Source organism: Tachyglossus aculeatus, chromosome 17 (genome assembly GCF_015852505.1).
Source record: "Tachyglossus aculeatus isolate mTacAcu1 chromosome 17, mTacAcu1.pri, whole genome shotgun sequence".
Lineage (NCBI taxonomy): Eukaryota > Metazoa > Chordata > Mammalia > Monotremata > Tachyglossidae > Tachyglossus > Tachyglossus aculeatus.
This window is the reverse complement of record NC_052082.1, coordinates 53,013,724-53,031,282: the sequence shown is the minus strand read 5'-3', so window position 1 is coordinate 53,031,282 and position 17,559 is coordinate 53,013,724. Positions and strand designations below refer to the sequence as shown.

The window sequence follows — 17,559 nt, the reverse complement described above, 5'->3', positions numbered from 1 at the left end:
ACTGGGTGACCTGGGGTAAGTCACTTCACTTCTGGGCCTCAGTTCCCTCCTCTGTAAAATGAGGATTGAGACTGTGCATCCCCCTTGGGACAGGGACAGTGTCCAACCCGATTTGCTTGTATCCATCATCATCATCATCATCAATCGTATTTATTGAGCGCTTACTATGTGCAGAGCACTGTACGAAGCGCTTGGGAAGTACAAATTGGCAACATATACAGTCCCTACCCAACAGTGGGCTCACAGTCTAAAAGGGGGAGACAGAGAACAAAACCAAACATACTAACAAAATAAAATAAATAGAATAGATATGTACAAATAAAATAGAGTAATAAATATGTACAAACATATATACATATATACGGGTGCTGTGGGGAAGGGAAGGAGGTAAGATGGGGGGATGGAGAGGGGGATGAGGGGGAGAGGAAGGAAGGGGCTCAGTCTGGGAAGGCCTCCTGGAGGAGGTGAGCTCTCAATAGGGCCTTGAAGGGAGGAAGAGAGCTAGCTTGGCGGATGGGCAGAGGGATTGGGGGCATTCCAGGCCCGGGGGAGGACGTGGGTCGGGGGTCGATGGCGGGACAGGCGAGAGCGAGGTACGGTGAGGAGATTTGCGGCGGAGGAGCGGAGGGTGTGGGCTGGGCTGGACGAGAGAAGGGAGGTGAGGTAGGAGGGGGTGAGGTGATGGACAGCCTTGAAGCCCAGGGTGAGGAGTTTCTGCCTGATGCGCAGATTGGTAGCCACTGGAGATTTTTGAGGAGGGGGGTAATATGCCCAGAGCGTTTCTGGACAAAGATAATCCGGGCAGCAGCATGAAGTAGAGATTGAAGTGGAGAGAGACACGAGGATGGGGGTCAGAGAGAAGGCTGGTGCAGTAGTCCAGACGGGATAGGATGAGAGCTTCAATGAGCAGGGTAGCGGTTGGGATGGAGAGGAAAGGGCGGATCTTGGCAATGTTGTGGAGCTGAGACTGGCAGGTTTTGGTGACGGCTTGGATGTGAGGGGTGAACGAGAGAGCGGAGTCGAGGATGACACCAAGTTTGCGGGCTTGTGAGACGGGAAGGATGGTAGTGCCGTCAACAGAGATGGGAAAGTCAGGGAGAGGACAGGGTTTGGGAGGGAAGACAAGGAGCTCAGTCTTCGACATGTTGAGCTTTAGGTGGCGGGCGGACATCCAGATGGAGATGTCCTGAAGGCAGGAGGAGATGCGAGCCTGGAGGGAGGGGGAGAGAGCAGGGGCAGAGATGGAGATCTGGGTGTCATCAGCGTAGAGATGATAGTTGAAGCCGTGGGAGCGAATGAGGTCACCAAGGGAGTGCGAGTAGTATAGTGTCAGGCACATAGTATGTTCATTCATTCATTCAATCGTATTTATTGAGCACTTACTGTGTGCAGAGCACTGTACTAAGCGCTTGGGAAGTACAAGTTGGCAACATATAGAGACGGTCCCTACCCAACAGCGGGCTCACACTCTAGAAGGGGGAGACCGACAACAAAACAAAACACATTAACAAAACAAAATAGAATAAGTACAAATAAAATGAATAGAGTAATAAATACATGCAAACATATACATATATACAGGTGCTGTAGGGAGGGGAAGGAGGTAAGGTGGTGGGGGTGAGGAGGGGGAGAGGAAGGAGGGGGCTCAGTCTGGAAAGGCCTCCAAGTATGTGCTTAATAAATACCATAATATCCCTCCCCACAGCACCCGTATATATGCTTGTACAGATTTATTACTTTTGTACACATTTACTATTCTATTTATTTTGTTAATGACGTGCACTTAGCTTTAATTCTTTTTGTTGTGACGACTTGACACCTGTCCACTTGTTTTGTTTGGTTGTCTGTCTCCCCCTTCTAGACTGTGAGCCCGCTGTCGGGCAGGGACCGTCTCTCTATGTTGCCAACTTGGACTTCCCAAGCGCTTGGTCCAGTGCTCCGCACACAGTAAGCGCTCAATAAATACGATTGAATGAATGAATGATCATTGGAGGGAACTGCTTTTTCCGCCCAGGGGGAGATGGACTACTGAGTCTTCCCCCTCCCTGCAAACTCGCCCCAGGGGTAGGTAGGTACTGGAGGTAACTCCTCACACCCCGAGTTCCAACAGGGTGTTGGGGGTTCTTTCAGCTACTTTTTGCACGCATTGAGAGCTTCAACACTTCTTCCTCTTTGGGCCCCGGTGCGTGCCCAGCCCCCGGCTTGTGCGGCCTTGTCCCCAGCTCCACCCTGGCCAGGGCCCGGCCGGATTGGAGGCGTGAAGGAGGCAGGGCCGGGGCCGGGGCGAGGCTGGCCCACTGCCCACTGGGCTGAGGGCACGGACCGGAGGCCAAGTCCTTATTTATAGTGCGGCCGGCAGGACTGGCCGCGGCCCGGGGAGCCCAAGGCTTCCCGGGGCTCCGGGCCTGTTGCCCATGGAGGCGGGGTCCGGGGTGTCGGGGGTCCCTGGGGTCCCCGGGGTCCCGGAGGTGGTGTACCGCCTGTCCGGGGCCCTGGGCACCGAGCTGCAGGCACTGGCTCGGCGGTTCGGTCCGGAGGCGGTGGCGGGACTGGGCCCGCACCTGGTTCTGGCCCTACAGCTGCTGGAGGAGGCCTCCACACGCACCGGGACAGACAACGGGACCGGAGACACCTGCACCGGGGGGGCCCCAGGGGCCGGAGGCATCAGTGGTGAGTGTCCCCTGCCTGAGGGTCCCCTGCCCCGACCCCTCCCTCCTTCTGCCGACGCCCCTTCAATCATCATCATCAATCGTATTTATTGAGCGCTTACTGTGTGCAGAGCACTGTACTAAGCGCTTGGGAAGTACAAATTGGCAACAGATAGAGACAGTCCCTACCCAGCAGTGGCCCTTCAATCAATAATTATAATAATAATGGCACTTATTAAGCGCTTACTATGTGCAAAGCACTGCTCCAAGCGCTGGGGAGGTTCCAAGGTGATCAGGTTGTCCCATTGGGGGCTCACAGCCTTAATCCCCATTTTACAGGTGAGGGAACTGAGGCACAGAGAAGTTTTAGACTGTGAGCCCACTGCTGGGTAGGGACCGTCTCTATATGTTGCCAACTTGGACTTCCCAAGCGCTTAGTCCAGTGCTCTGCACACAGTAAGCGCTCAATAAATATGATTGATTGATTGATTGATTAAGTGACTTGCCCAAAGTCACACAGTTGACAACTGGCGGAGCCGGCGTTTGAACTCGTGACCTCTGGCTCCAAAGCCCCTGCTCTTTCCACTGAGCCACGCTGCCCCGAACCCAGTAATCAATCAATCAATCTTATTTATTGAGCACTTACTGTGTGCAGAGCACTGGTCTAAGGCTTGGGAAGGACAAGTTGGCAACATCTAGAGACGGTCCCTACCCAACAGCGGGCTCACAGTCTAGAAGGGGGGGGCAGGGAACAAAGCCAAACATATTAACAAAATAAAATAACTAGAATAGATATGTACAAGTAAAATAAATAGAGTAATAAATATGTGTAATAAATAAATAAATGTGTATAATAATGTGTATGATGTGTATAATAAATAAATGTGTATAAATAAATAAATACTAAGGCTTGGGAAGTACAAGTTGGCAACATAGAGAGACAGTCCCTACCCAACAGCGGGCTCACAGTCTAGAAGGGGGGGGACAGGGAACAAAGCCAAACATATTAACAAAATAAAATAACTAGAATAGATATGTACAAGTAAAATAGAGTAATAAATATGTGTAATAAATAAATAAATGTGTATAATAATGTGTATGATGTGTATAATAAATAAATGTGTATAAATAAATAAATACTAAGGCTTGGGAAGTCCAAGTTGGCAACATCTAGAGACGGTCCCTAACCAACAGCGGGCTCACAGTCTAGAAGGGGGGGGGACAGGGAACAAAACCAAACATACTAACAAAATAAAATGAATAGAATAGAATCAATCAATCGTATTTATTGAGCGCTTACTGTGTGCAGAGCACTGTACTAAGGCTTGGGAAGTCCAAGTTGGCAACATAGAGAGACGGTCCCTACCCAACTGTAGGCTCACAGTCTAAAAGGGGGAGACAGAGAACAAAACCAAACACACTAACAAAATAAAATAAATAGAATAGAATCAATCAATCGTATTTATTGAGCGCTTACTGTGTGCAGAGCACTGTACTAAGGCTTGGGAAGTCCAAGTTGGCAACATAGAGAGACGGTCCCTACCCAACAGCGGGCTCACAGTCTAGAAGGGGGAGACAGGGAACAAAACCAAACGTATTAACAAAATAAAACAAATAGAATAGAGTAATAAATCCATACAAACACGTATACAGGTGCTGTGGGGAAGGGAAGGAGGTAAGACGGGGGGATGGAGGGGGGAGTGGAAGGAGGGGGCTGAGTGTGGGAAGGCCTCCTGGAGGAGGGGAGCTCTCAGGAGCTTCTCGTCCTCCTCCCCCCTGCCAGGTGTCCGCGCTGCGGGCCCAACTCGGGCGGCTGCGCGAGGAGAACGAAGCGCTGCGCGGCCGGCTGCGGGACGGCGCGGAAGGTCAGTGCGGGCCAAGGGGAGCCGGGAGGGGGGCGGCGTGGGGCAAGGCAAGGGGCCCGGGGATCAATCAATCAATCAATCAATCGTATTTATTGAGCGCTTACTGTGCGCAGAGCACTGGACTAAGCGCTTGGGAAGGACAAGTTGGCAACATTCATTCAATCGTATTTACTGAGCGCTTACTGTGCGCAGAGCACTGGACTAAGCGCTTGGGAAGGACAAGTTGGCAACATTCATTCAATCGTATTTATTGAGCGCTTGCTGTGCGCAGAGCACTGGACTAAGCGCTTGGGAAGGACACGTTGGCAACATATAGAGACAGTCCCTACCCAACAGCGGGCTCAGAATCGTTTGGAAACGGTGGGGTTTTCCCACTGGGATAAATCTCTGCAGCTGAAGCGGGGAAGACGAGAAGAAAAAATATATATATATATAAAATATATATATATAATATATACATGTATATATATACACACATTATATATATGTGTGTATATATATGTATGTGCTATATATGTATATGTGTATATAATATATATAATGCTATATATATTCATTCATTCATTCAATCGTATTTATTGAGCGCTTACTGTGTGCAGAGCACTGCACTAAGCGCTTGGGAAGGACACGTTGGCAACATCTAGAGACGGTCCCTACCCAACAGCGGGCTCAGAATCGTTCGGAAACGGTGGAGTTTTCCCACTGGGATAAATCTCTGCAGCTGAAGCGGGGAAGAAGAGAAGGAAAAAAAAAAAATATATATATATATATATATATTAGTATGTTTGGTTTTGTTCTCTGTCTCCCCCTTTTAGACTGCGAGCCCACTGTTGGGTAGGGACTGTCTCTAGATGTGGCCAATTTGTGCTTCCCAAGCGCTTAGTACAGTGCTCTGCACATAGTAAGCGCTCAATAAATACGATTGATGATGATGATGATATATATATATGTATATATACACACACATTATATATGTGTGTATATATAGTATATATATACACACACATTATATGTGTGTATATATAATATACATATAATATATATAATATATATGTATATATACACATTATATATATGCGTGTATATATATAAAATATATATATATAGTATATATAGTATATACACACATATATGTGTGTATATATAATATACATATAATATATATATAATATATGTATATATACACACATTATATATATGTGTGTATGTATATAAAATATATATATATATATATATATATATATATACATATACATATAGAGACATCTAGAGACAGTCCCTACCCAACAGTGGGCTCACAGGCTAAAAGGGGGAGACAGAGAACAAAACCAAAACTTGCCTTGGACGCCCTTCCCGCCCTTTCCTCTTCCGCTCCGCTCCGCGCCGCGCTTTGCTCGGCGGCCCCCAGAGGAGAGGGCCCTCTTGCGGCGGATGAAGGAAGTGACGGACCGCCAGCGGGACGAGCTCAGAGCGCAGAGCCGGGACCTGCAGCGGCAGAGCCGGGAGGCCGAGGCGGTGAGGCGGGCGGAAGGAAGGGCGGAAGAAGGGCGGAAGAAGGGCGGGCGGGGGAAGCCGAGGACCTCCGGGACGGGCCGGAGGACCGCACGCTTCGCACAGCCCGCAAGCCCCGCTCCCCGTCCAGTTGCAGGAGCAGCTGCAGCGCCTCTTGCGGGTGAACGGAGAACTGCGGGCCAAGCTGGCGGCGGTGCAGGCCCAGCTGCGCAGCGCCCTCCAGCGGGCGGAGCAGGCGGAGCTGGGGGCGGTGCGGGAGGCCCAGCCGCGCAGCGCCCTCCAGCGGGCGGAGCAGGAGGGGCAGGAGGCCCAGCCGCGCAGCGCCCTCCAGCGGGAGGAGCAGGCGGGGCAGGAGGCCCAGTCGCGCAGCGCCCTCCAGCGGGCCGAGCTGGGGGAGGTGCAGGAGGCCCAGCCGCGCAGCGCCCTCCAGCGGGCGGAGCAGGCGGGGCAGGAGGCCCAGCCGCGCAGCGCCCTCCAGCGGGCGGAGCAGGCGGGGCAGGAGGCCCAGCCGCGCAGCGCCCTCCAGCGGGAGGAGCAGGCGGGGCAGGAGGCCCAGTCGCGCAGCGCCCTCCAGCGGGCGGAGCTGGGGGAGGTGCAGGAGGCCCAGCCGCGCAGCGCCCTCCAGCGGGCGGAGCAGGGGGCGGTGCAGGAGGCCCAGCCGCGCAGCGCCCTCCAGCGGGCGGAGCAGGGGGCGGTGCAGGAGGCCCAGCCGCGCAGCGCCCTCCAGCGGGCGGAGTGGGCGGTGCAGGAGGCCCAGCCGCGCAGCGCCCTCCAGCGGGCGGAGCAGGCGGAGCTGGGAGCGGCGGCCCCGACTCCGGGGATCCCGTGGACCCAGGCGACCCGGACCCAGGAAGTAAGTAATAATAATAATAATAATAATAATAATAATAATAATGGCATTTATTAAGTGCTTACTATTCATTCAATCGTATTTATTTATTGAGCGCTTACTGTGTGCAGAGCACTGGACTAAGCGCTTGGGAAGTACAAGTTGGCAACACATAGAGACAGTCCCTACCCAACAGTGGGCTCACAGTCTTGAAGGGGGAGACAGAGAACAAAACCAAACATAGTCACAAAATAAAATAAATAGAATAAATATGTACAAATAAAATAGAGTAATAAATACGTACAAACATATATACATATGTTAACCTGTGAGTCCCAAGCGTGAAAACCTGATTAGCTTGCCAGGAGAGTTTAGGACAGTCCTTGGCACATAGAGCTGAACAAACACCATAATTATTATTATTAACTTCTCTGTGCCTCAGTTTCCTGAACTATAAAATGAGGACTGGATACCTGTTCTCCCTCCTACCTAGACTGTAAGCCCCAAGTTAAGTAGTATAATCAATCAATCGTATTTATTGAGCTCTTACTGTGTGCAGAGTATAAATGCTTTTATAGAGCATTTACTGTGTGCAGCGCACTGTACTAAGCACTTGGAGCAGCACAATACAACAATAAACAAACACATCCTGTCCACGAGCTCACAGTCCAGGCGGCTGGGAGATGGACATTAAAATAAATAAATTACGGATATATATGTAAGTGCTGGGGGGCTGGGGGGGGGGGGAATGAACAAAGGGAGCGAGTCAGGGTCCAAAGCACTGTTCTAAGGGCTGGGGTGGTTACAAGGTGATCAGGTTGCCCCACTGGGGGCTCACAGCCTTAATCCCCATTTTACAGATGAGGTAACTGAGGCACAGAGAAGTGAAGTGACTTGCCCAAAGTCACACAGTTGACAATTGGCAGAGCCAGGGTTTGAACTCATGACTTCTGGCTCCAAAGCCCGGGCTCTTTCCACTGAGCCACGCTGCCCCGAACCCAGCGGGGTTTTCCAACTGGGTCCCCTGGAAATGGAGAGGAGCATCCCGGGAGGGGAAGTGCAGGCAGGGGGCTGCGGGTGCAGGAATTAATAATAGTAGTAATAATGATGATAGCATTTATTAAGTGCTTACTATGTGCAAAGCATTCATTCATTCATTCAATCGTATTTATTTGACATTTGACATTAGAAAAAGCACTGTTCTAAGCACTGGGGAGGTTACAAGGCAATCAGGTTGTCCCACAGGGGCTCACAGCCTTAATCCCCATTTGACAGATGAGGGAACTGAGGCACAGAGAGGTTAAGTGGCTTGCCCAAAGTCACACAGCTGACAAGGGGCGGAGCCTGGATTCTAACCCATGACCTCTGACTCCAAAGCCCGTGCTCTTTCCATTGAGCTATGCTAATGATGGTATTTAATAATAATAATTTAATAATAATGGTATTTAAGTGCTTACTATGTGCCGAGCACTGTTCTAGAAGCAGCGTGGTTCAGTGGAAAGAGCCCGGGCTTGGGAGTCAAAGGTCATGGGTTCGAATCCCGACTCCGCCACATGTCTGTTGTGTGACCTTGGGCAAGTCACTTAGCTTCTCTGAGCCTCAGTTCCCTCATCTGTCAAATGGGGATTAAGACTGTGAGCCCCACGTGGGACAACTTGATCACCTTGTATCCCCCCCAGCGCTTAGAACAGTGCTCTGCACACAGTAAGCGCTTAACAAATGCCATCATTATTATTATTATTCTAAGCGCTGGGGTAGGTATAAGGTGATCAGGTTGTCCCATGTGGGGCTCACAATCTTAATCCCCATTTTACAGATGAGGTCACTGAGGCACAGAGAAGGGAAGTGGGAAGTGAAGTGGGAAGCAGCATGGCTCAATGGAAAGAACATGGGCTTTGGAGTCAGAGGTCATGGGTTCAAATCCCAGCTCCGCCAACTGTCAGCTGTGTGACTTTGGGCAAGTCACTTAACTTCTCTGTGCCTCAGTTACCTCATCTGTAAAATGGGGATTTAAACTGTGAGCCCCCCATGGGACAACCTGATCACCTTGTAAACTCCCCAGCGCTTAGAACGGTGCTTTGCACATAGTAAGCGCTTAACAAATACCATCATTATTATTATTAAGTGGAGGGGGAGAGCAGGGAAGCTGCAAGATGACACTTGCAGAAGCGGCCTGTACACTTCTGGGCCTTCCCTTTCCCTCCCACCAGCCCCCACCACCTTAAGATCGGGGGTCTCGGCCCTCATTTCCCACCGGCCCCCGACCCTGAAAAGCAGCATGGCTCAGTGGAAAGAGAGCACGGGCTTTGGAGTCAGAGGTCATGAGTTCAAACCCCGGCTCTGCCAATTGTCAGCTGTGTGACTTTGGGCAAGTCACTTCATTTCCCCGCACCTCAGTTACCTCACCTGTAAAATGGGGATTAAGACTGTGAGCCCCCCACGGGACAACTTGATCACCTTGTAACCTCCCCAGGGCTTAGAACAGTGCACATAGTAAGCACTTAATAAATGCCATCGTCATTATTATTATTATCCGAGTGTAACCCTCCCACTGAGGTGGAACTAGTCCCTCCCTGAGCAGAGAATAATAATGACAGTAATAATAATAATGGGGTATTTGTTAAGCACTTATTACGCGCCAGGCATCGTACTGAGTGTTGGGGCAGATACAAGCACATCGGGTCTGACACAGTCCCCGTCCCATGTGGGACTCACGATCTCAATCCCTATTTTACAGATGAAGTAACTGAGACACAGAGAAATGAAGTGACAGGTGTATGAGGTAGCGGGGCCCGACTCGGGGCGTTCTTCCCATACGCCTTCTCCCTCTCCCCTCTTGCCCCCTCCAGACCTGTTCAGGGGTGGTGGGCACAGAGCCCCCTGCCCAAGGCGGAGCAGAGGAGCGAGGCGTATTCACCCGGGAGGAGCTGCAGCGGGTCCTGCAGGAACGCAACGAGCTCAAAGCCAACGTCTTCCTGCTGCGGGAGGAACTGGATTATTACCAGCGGTGAGGAAATTGAGGCCTGGCAACGGGCACCACATGGGGGTCTCGCCACCGAAGCCACATACCCGGTGGAAAGAGCCCTGGCTTGGGGGTTAGTAGGCCCCACGTCTATTCCTGGCTCTGCCATTTACCTCCTGTGAAACTTTAGGCAAGTCACTTTGTTGCTCTGGGCATCAGTTTCCTCACCTGTAAAAATGGGGAGTCAGTGATTCCATACCTGTTGATGTGGGCTGGGAATGTCTCTCCCAGGTGCTCAGACTGTGAGCCCGTTGTTGGGTAGGGACCGTCTCTCTATGTTGCCGACTTGCCCAAGTGCTTAGTACAGTGCTCTGCACACAGTAAGCGCTCAATAAATATGACTGAATGAATGAATGAGAGTAAGTGCTCAATAGCTACAGTTGAATGTTGTCGCTCCCCCTTAGACTGTGAACACTGTGCGGGACAGGCAGTGTATCCATCCTGATTATCTTACATTTATCCCAGCACTTCGAACTGGACTTTTTATGGCGTTTAAGTGCTTACTATATGCCAGGCCCTGGGGTAGATACGAGCTAATAAGATTGGACACAGTCCGTGTCCCACAGCCTTAATTCCCATTTTACAGATGAGATCACTGAGGCAGATAGAAGTGATTTGCCCAAGGTCAGAGAACAGGTCAGACAAGTGGTGGAGCCGGGTTTAGAACCCAGGTCCTTCCAACTCCCAGGCCCATGGTCTCCCCGTAGGCCATGCTCCTTCTCAACAAGCACTTAGCAAATACTGTTATTATAGTTGTTGCTTTCGTTACTAGCATTATTCGTTCATTGTTGTATTTATTAAGCACTTACTGTGTGCAGAGCACTGCACTAAGTGCTTGGAAAAGTACAATACAACAATAAACAGTGACATTCCCCGCCCACAACGAGCTCGGTCTAGGGAGGGGGGAGACAGACATCGATACAAATAAATAAAATGATTGCTTCTGAAGCCCAAAGTACTAGGAAAGGAGGCCAGTTGCTAGTCTCTGCCCCTCCTCTCCCACTGCCCCGACTCCCTCCCTTTCTGCCGCCGCCCACCCCCCTCAGACTGTGCTGTCGGTGCCCTGCAGAGAGCTGTTGGCTAGTCCCGCCATCCCAGGGCTACTCCTGGAAGCCATGAAGCTGGCCGTGAAGAAGCAACGGAGGAAAATCAAGGCCAAGATGCTGGGGACCGTGGAGGAGCCGGGAAGCAGGTGGGGATCAATCAATCAACCAAACATATTTATTGAGCGCTTACTTTTTGCATAGCACTGTACTAAGCGCTTGGGAAGTACAAGTTGGCAACATATAGAGACGGTCCCTACCCAACAGTGGGCTGGATGATGGGTCCCTGGCTGCCCTCCGGGCTAGGCTCAGGTGCCACGGTTGCCCTCCGTGCTACCTGCACCAGGCTCGGGTGCCACCTTCTGTGATGCTGCTGCTGCTGGTGTCTCTCCTCCTGCTGGGTTTTCTTGCTCTGCCAGAGGACCTTCAAAGCCCTACGGAGAGCTCACCTCCTCCAAGAGGCCTTCCCAGACTGACCCCCTTTTTCCTCTCCTCCTCCCCATCCCCCCCCACCCTACCTCCTTCCCCTCCCCACAGCACCTGTATATATGTTTGTACAGATTTATTACTCTATTTATTTGACTTGCACATATTTACTATTCTATTTTTTTATTTATTTATTTTATTATTTTATTATTTATTTATTTTATTTTGTTAGCATGTTTTGTTTTGTTGTCTGTCTCCCCCTTCTAGACTGTGAGCCCGCTGTTGGGTAGGGACTGTCTCTATATGTTGCCAACTTGTACTTCCCAAACGCCTAGTACAGAGCTCTGCACACAGTAAGTGCTCAAAATATACGATTGAATGAATGAATGAATGAATTTAACTTTAATTCTGTTTATTCTGACGACTTGACACCTGTCCACATGTTTTGTTGTCTGTCTCCCCCTTCTAGACTGTGAACCTGTTGTTGGGTAAGGACAGTCTCTATATGTTGCCAACTTGTACTTCCCAAGCGCTTAGTACAGTGCTCTGCACACAGTAAGTGCTCACTAAATATGATTGAATGAATGAATGAACCTGGGCAGGGATACTCTGGATTCCACCTAGCTTGGGAGAAGCATCCTGAGGCTCCCAGTGGGTGAGGGCTGGATGAGGGGGCCTAGGCAGGAGGGACAAGGCTGCCTCGGGGGGGATACCCAGGCTTGCCCGGGATCTTGGAATCTCAGTGTCCTAAAAGTACAGAGTCATTGGAGATACTTGGCTTTTGTTGTTGTTGTTGCTCTTTACTTCTGTTCATCTTCTCCTTATTGCTAGTTCATATTGTCCCTTGCCCCTCTGCCATCCCCCGGCTGGCCTCGATTATCCTCGCTGCCCTCTGACCCTACTGGAGTCGCCCCGTGGGGCTGTGAGGGCAAAACCCAGCTTTCTCCCAGGATGGGGACGGGGCTGAACCGGGACTTTCCCAACTATGAATGAGTACAGTTCCCCCCTCCCCTAAACGTTGCCCCATGCAGCTCTCCGGGCGGGGCTTGGGGGGCTTCTGGGTTCAGATTCTCACCCCCACTCTTTCTCTACCTTAGTGACGACGACGATGGGGTCTGGCTGCCGCCACCCAGCGAGAGTGAGGGGGGTCCAGGGCCCCCCGAATCCAGAATCCGAAGCTTGTATGTTGGGGTGGAAGGGTCAAGGGTGGGCAAGGGAGAGAGGGTTGTCTGATGGGTCAGTGTCCCCCTCTTCCCCAGAGCCCATCCCTTCTGAGTTCTCCCACTTGGTCTCACTCTGCCCTCGAGAACTTGCCCCTCTCTAGCCGCCCTTCCTCCGTCTCCCACCCCCTCGATCTGTCCTTTTGCTCTCTCCCTTATGCCCTTCTTCACTATTTTCTTCTTCTCCCTGTTCCTCAGCCCCATGACCCAGCGCTCTCCTCTCGCCCCTCCTCTCAGCCCTTTCACTTCCCTCCCCACCAACTTTCCTTTGCACATTCATTCATTCAGTTTTATTTATTGAGCACATACTGTGTGCAAAGCACTGTACTAAGTTTGGGAGAGTACAATATAACAATAGACACATTCCCCGCCCACAACAAGCTTTATCCCATCCCTCCTCTGAATCACCCTCTTCCTCTTCTTCCTTCCCCTTGCTTCTCCTCCCCTCCCCCTGCCACTTCCCATCTCTCTCCTCTCTGACTCTCTGTGCAGCTTTAGCCTGTGGTATCGCGGCAGCACAGAGTCGTCCTCATCAGAGTGCCCAGCTGAGGGTGTCGTGGTTAAGCCCCCCCAGGAAGACAAGGTGCCGCCATCACCTCCTGAGCCCTCTGCCACCTCCCCGAGCCCCGACCGGGCCCCCGGTTCCCTACCCACCCCCTGAGCCCAGGCCGGCCTGCCCCAACTCTCATGGAGGGAAAGACCCCTGTGCTCTCCAGAGGCCTTCCCTCTGCTACCAGGGCAGCGTTTCCTGACCCCAGCCTCGGCTCCAAGCCCCTCCTCAGGACCAGTCTCGTCCTTGGAGGGGGGAGACAAAGGACTTCGGGGCAGCCTCAGCCTCCCATCTGGATGGAGGTCAGCGGGCCGAGGAGCCGGCCCGTCTAAGCCCCCCGGGGACCCGGCTCAGGGAGCCAGTCGACAGCCGGCCCCGAGCCCCCAAGGGCCGGGCTCGGGATGGAGGGAGGACAAGAACCGGACCCTGCCCGCAAGGCTTCTGGCGTAAAGACGAAGCGTCACAGATGTACTATGCGGCCGCAGGGAGGGATGGAGCTGCTGGCCGTTTGTGACCATTTTGGCCCTAAACCCAGTTCTCTGCCCAGCCTGCTGTGCTACCGCATGAAGGGAGATTAAAAATTCCCAAGGGTGATGTGCTGTTTCTGGTCACTTTGGAGGTGGGGTGCCCGGTTTCTCACACTGGGTCCCAGCACCCTGGCAACGGAGGGCTGGGACGGGCACTCTCTTGGGGCTCTACACTAGTGCACCCCGAGTTTGCCCCAGCGGTTTGCTGACAGATTAAGGCCCAAGAAACATTACGAGTTCAGCTGGCTGGGGCTGGCAGGGGAGAGAGGCCGGGACCTCCTTCACAGCGAGACTTCAACATCGCAGGATCCACAGTCACCGACCTGTAGGGGACTTCTTTTGGCCGGTAATCACTCTTTACTTCATTAAAGGTTTCAGTTCCAGCACCTGAGACATTGACACTGCAAAGACTTACTCTAGAATGGAGCAGGATATTGGTAACGGATGGAATCTTAAACTGAATCGAGGTATAACTGCCCAAGTATTGCAGTAAGCACTGGGGTAGATACAAGATAATCAGGTTTCGCATAGGGCTCACGGTCTAAGTAGGAAGGAGAATAGGTATTATTGAAACCCCGTTTGGCAGATGAGGGAACCGAGGCGCAGAGAAGTAAAGTGACATGCCTAAGGTGACACAACAGGTATGTGGTGGAGGGAAGATTAGAACCCAGGTCCTCTGAGTTCCAGCTTTTTTCCTTTCCTTTTTTCCTCCTCTTTCTACTAGGTCATGCTGCTCTGTTCTCTCTTCCACACAGGGATCACTTTCTAAGTGGAACAGGGACTGCGTCTGATCTGTTCCTCTTGAAAAGGCCCCAGTGCTTAGAACAGTACTCGGCACATAGCAAACACAAATACCGTCTTCATTAGAATTATTATGGATGTCATACCCAGTACAAAATTACCGTCTATACTTCACTCTGCCACCCGGATCATTTTTCTCCAGAAACGTTCAGGCCACTTTTCCTCGCTCCTCAAGAATCCCCAGTGGCTGCCCAGCCACTTCCGCATCAGAAACTCTTTACCGTTGGCTTCAAAGCATTCAATCACATTGCCCCCTCCTACCTCACCTAGCTACTCTCTTACCACAACCCAGCCCACACACTTCACTCCTTTAATGCAACCTTCTCACTCTACCTCGATCTTGCCGCCGACCTCTCGCCCACATCCTGCCTCTGGCCCGGAACGCCCTCCCTCTTCATATCCGACAGACAATTACTCTCCCACCCTTCATAGCCTTCTTGAAGGCACAGCTCCTCCAAGAGGCCTTCCCAATCTAAGCCCTATTTTCCTCTTCTCCATCTCCATTCTTCATCACCTTGACTTTCTCCTTTTATTCATCCCCCCCTCCCAGCCCCACAACACTGAAGTACATATCTGTAATTTTATTTATATTAATGTCCGTCTCCCTCTCTAGACTGTAAGCTTGTTGTGGGCAGGGAATGTGTCTGTTGTTATATCGTACTCTCCCAAGCGCTCTGCCCACAGTTAGCACTCAATAAATCACGATTGACTGGCTGACCGTTCCTCTAATCCCACAACACCACGCAAGCCTGAAGCTTGAGGGTGGCAGGTTGAAAACAAACCAAAGAAAACACTTCTTCACACAGTGGCAGGAGAGCACATGAAATTTTTTTCCAGTAAGTTGTTCTGGCTGAAAATAGGTTTAAAAGGAATTTGGATACACTTTCGGGTAAGAGGTCACTAATAAATTAGTGGATGATATATCCCTGAATGTTAAGATGGATACCAAAGAGGATAACTATCATATAGATTCTCCCAGCATCTGTTGCCATGGTGTTGAGCTGGCTGGGTTACTGGTCTGACCCAGCAATGGCTCAGGGTCTTACAATGACTAAAGTTGGTTTAAGACATTATTTTTTGTCCACTGTGAGTGCAACGTTAGCCATGCGTATATATAAATAGCTAAAAAAGCATGAGTGACAGGTATAAAACATAAACAAAAAAGAATCCCAACACAAATAATGTAACTGACTGTAAGCTCTTTGAGGGCAGGGATCTTTATTATCTCTCTCGTCCCCTCCTATGTGCTTAGTACAGTGCTCAGAATAGGAAGAGCTCAGTAAATACTACAGAGGATGGTGTCTGAGGTGGACGTCTAGGATCGAGAAGGAAGTCTGAAGTTGGGGGGTCGTGACTGCAGTCTTGGCTGGGGGATTTTGGGGGGGGGTGAGGGAGGGCCATGTGACCCCCTCAGTCCTCAAGCTCCCCTTGATTGATGATTTATTTTAATATTTATTAAATGCTGCCTAGGGGCTGAAGTGTGGGAGAGATAAATGAACAACTGAATCACAGTCAGATTAAGTAAAGAGTGCAGACCCAGAGAACAAGGGACGGTTGCAAACAAAGGGAGCTATTATCATCATCATCATCAATTGTATTTATTGAGCGCTTACTGTGTGCAGAGCACTGTACTAAGCGCTTGGGAAGTACAAATTGGCAACATATAGAGACAGTCCCTACCCAACAGTGGGCTCACAGTCTAAAAGGGGGAGACAGAGAACAAAACCAAACATACTAACAAAATAAAATAAATAGAATAGATATGTACAAGTAAAATATATAAAATAAATAGAGTAATAAATATGTACAAACATATATACAATACTTCCCAATTACTTACTATTAAATACCACCCATTTCAGAGATCAAGAACCTTTTGGGAAAATTGCCCTTGAAAGGGGAACCTAGCTGCTTCTGAGCCTCAATCCTTGGGATGCCGGGAACCAGGTGGGATTCATCTGGGGAGACTTTGGTTTACAGCCTCCAGACCGTAAACTCCTTGGGGACAGGGAACGTTACTGTCACTGTTCAGTCTTATATCGTACTAAGCAAGCGCTTAGTAGAGTGCTCTGCACACAGTAAGTGTTCAATAAATACGATTGAATGGATGAACTGGGAGATGGGCTTTTAGGAGGTGGGGAGGGAGGTGTTAGGTTAAAGCAGTCAGTGAAGAGGTTTGGTTTTGAAGGTTGCTGCCGAAGTTTCGTTTCGGGAAGAGGCTGGCCTTGCCTGGCTCCCTTCCCTTCTCTTTGCCCTTTACCTCTGGGCTTTGTTTTCTTCCCCGGACCCACACGTATCCCACCCCCTCCCCACTCCTTCTGAGCGGAAAAGGCCTTGACTTTGCCGGCTCTCAGGAACAAGGTGTTTCCTGTGCTCTGAGGAGCCGGTGGAGACAGTGGAGGCGGGAGGGCCGGCCGGAGGGACGAGGCTGGGAGCTGGCCGAGACCTGCCCGAAGCGGGGTAATGGGGAATAATAATCCTGCTGTTTGCTCAACGCTTCCCAAGGGCCAAGCGCTGTGCTGAGCGCTGTGGGGAGATGCGCTACAGTCAGCCCAGACAGTTCCTGTCCCCTCTGGGTTTCATAGTCTGAAGTGTTTCTCCACGGGGGTTTCCACCCTAAGCTACTCACACGGGGGTTCCCTGGACTCGCAGTGGGAGCGAGAGGACCGAGGGGGTCGCATGGCACTCCTCCATCCCCCACCTCTCCCTCCCGAGCCCGTAGCCATGATTCCCCCACGACCTCAGACTTCCCTCTGGGTTCTAGACTTCTACGTCAGATGCCATCCTCATTTCTCCATCGCCCTCAGCCCCCTTCAGCCCCTCGACACCTTGACTCGGATCTCCCCGCCTCTCCCCACTCAAGCCCTCCTCCCCTCACCTTCTGGCTTTCCGCCCATGGCCAACCCCCTGCCTCAGACCACCCTCTTCCCCAGGGTGGACATCCCTCAGTCCCCGTTCCCACCTCACCCCAGAATGCCACCTCCAGCCTCCCTCCGCCTCAGACCACCTCTCTGCCCTCCAGGCCGCCCTCCCAAAAACCTTTCAGTGGACCCCTCAGGGAGAGGGCAGCCTGCTTCTTAGCCTCCTCTTTCAGGAGACCGTCTTCTCCCACCCAC

At 51.2% G+C, this 17,559-nt stretch overlaps 1 protein-coding gene across 1 annotated transcript; it reads left to right on the top strand.

Annotated features, from left to right (window-relative positions):
- The first annotated feature begins 2,414 nt into the window (after window positions 1-2,414).
- On the top strand, window positions 2,415-14,061 carry LOC119939366 (Rab interacting lysosomal protein). Its single transcript, XM_038759356.1, has 8 exons — window positions 2,415-2,601; window positions 4,388-4,513; window positions 5,922-6,028; window positions 6,156-6,878; window positions 9,704-9,861; window positions 10,946-11,068; window positions 12,443-12,526; window positions 13,058-14,061. Exons 1-8 carry the CDS (start codon window positions 2,415-2,417, stop codon window positions 13,224-13,226), a joined length of 1,677 nt encoding a protein of 558 aa, XP_038615284.1. The 3' UTR covers window positions 13,227-14,061.
- The last annotated feature ends 3,498 nt before the right edge of the window (window positions 14,062-17,559 follow it).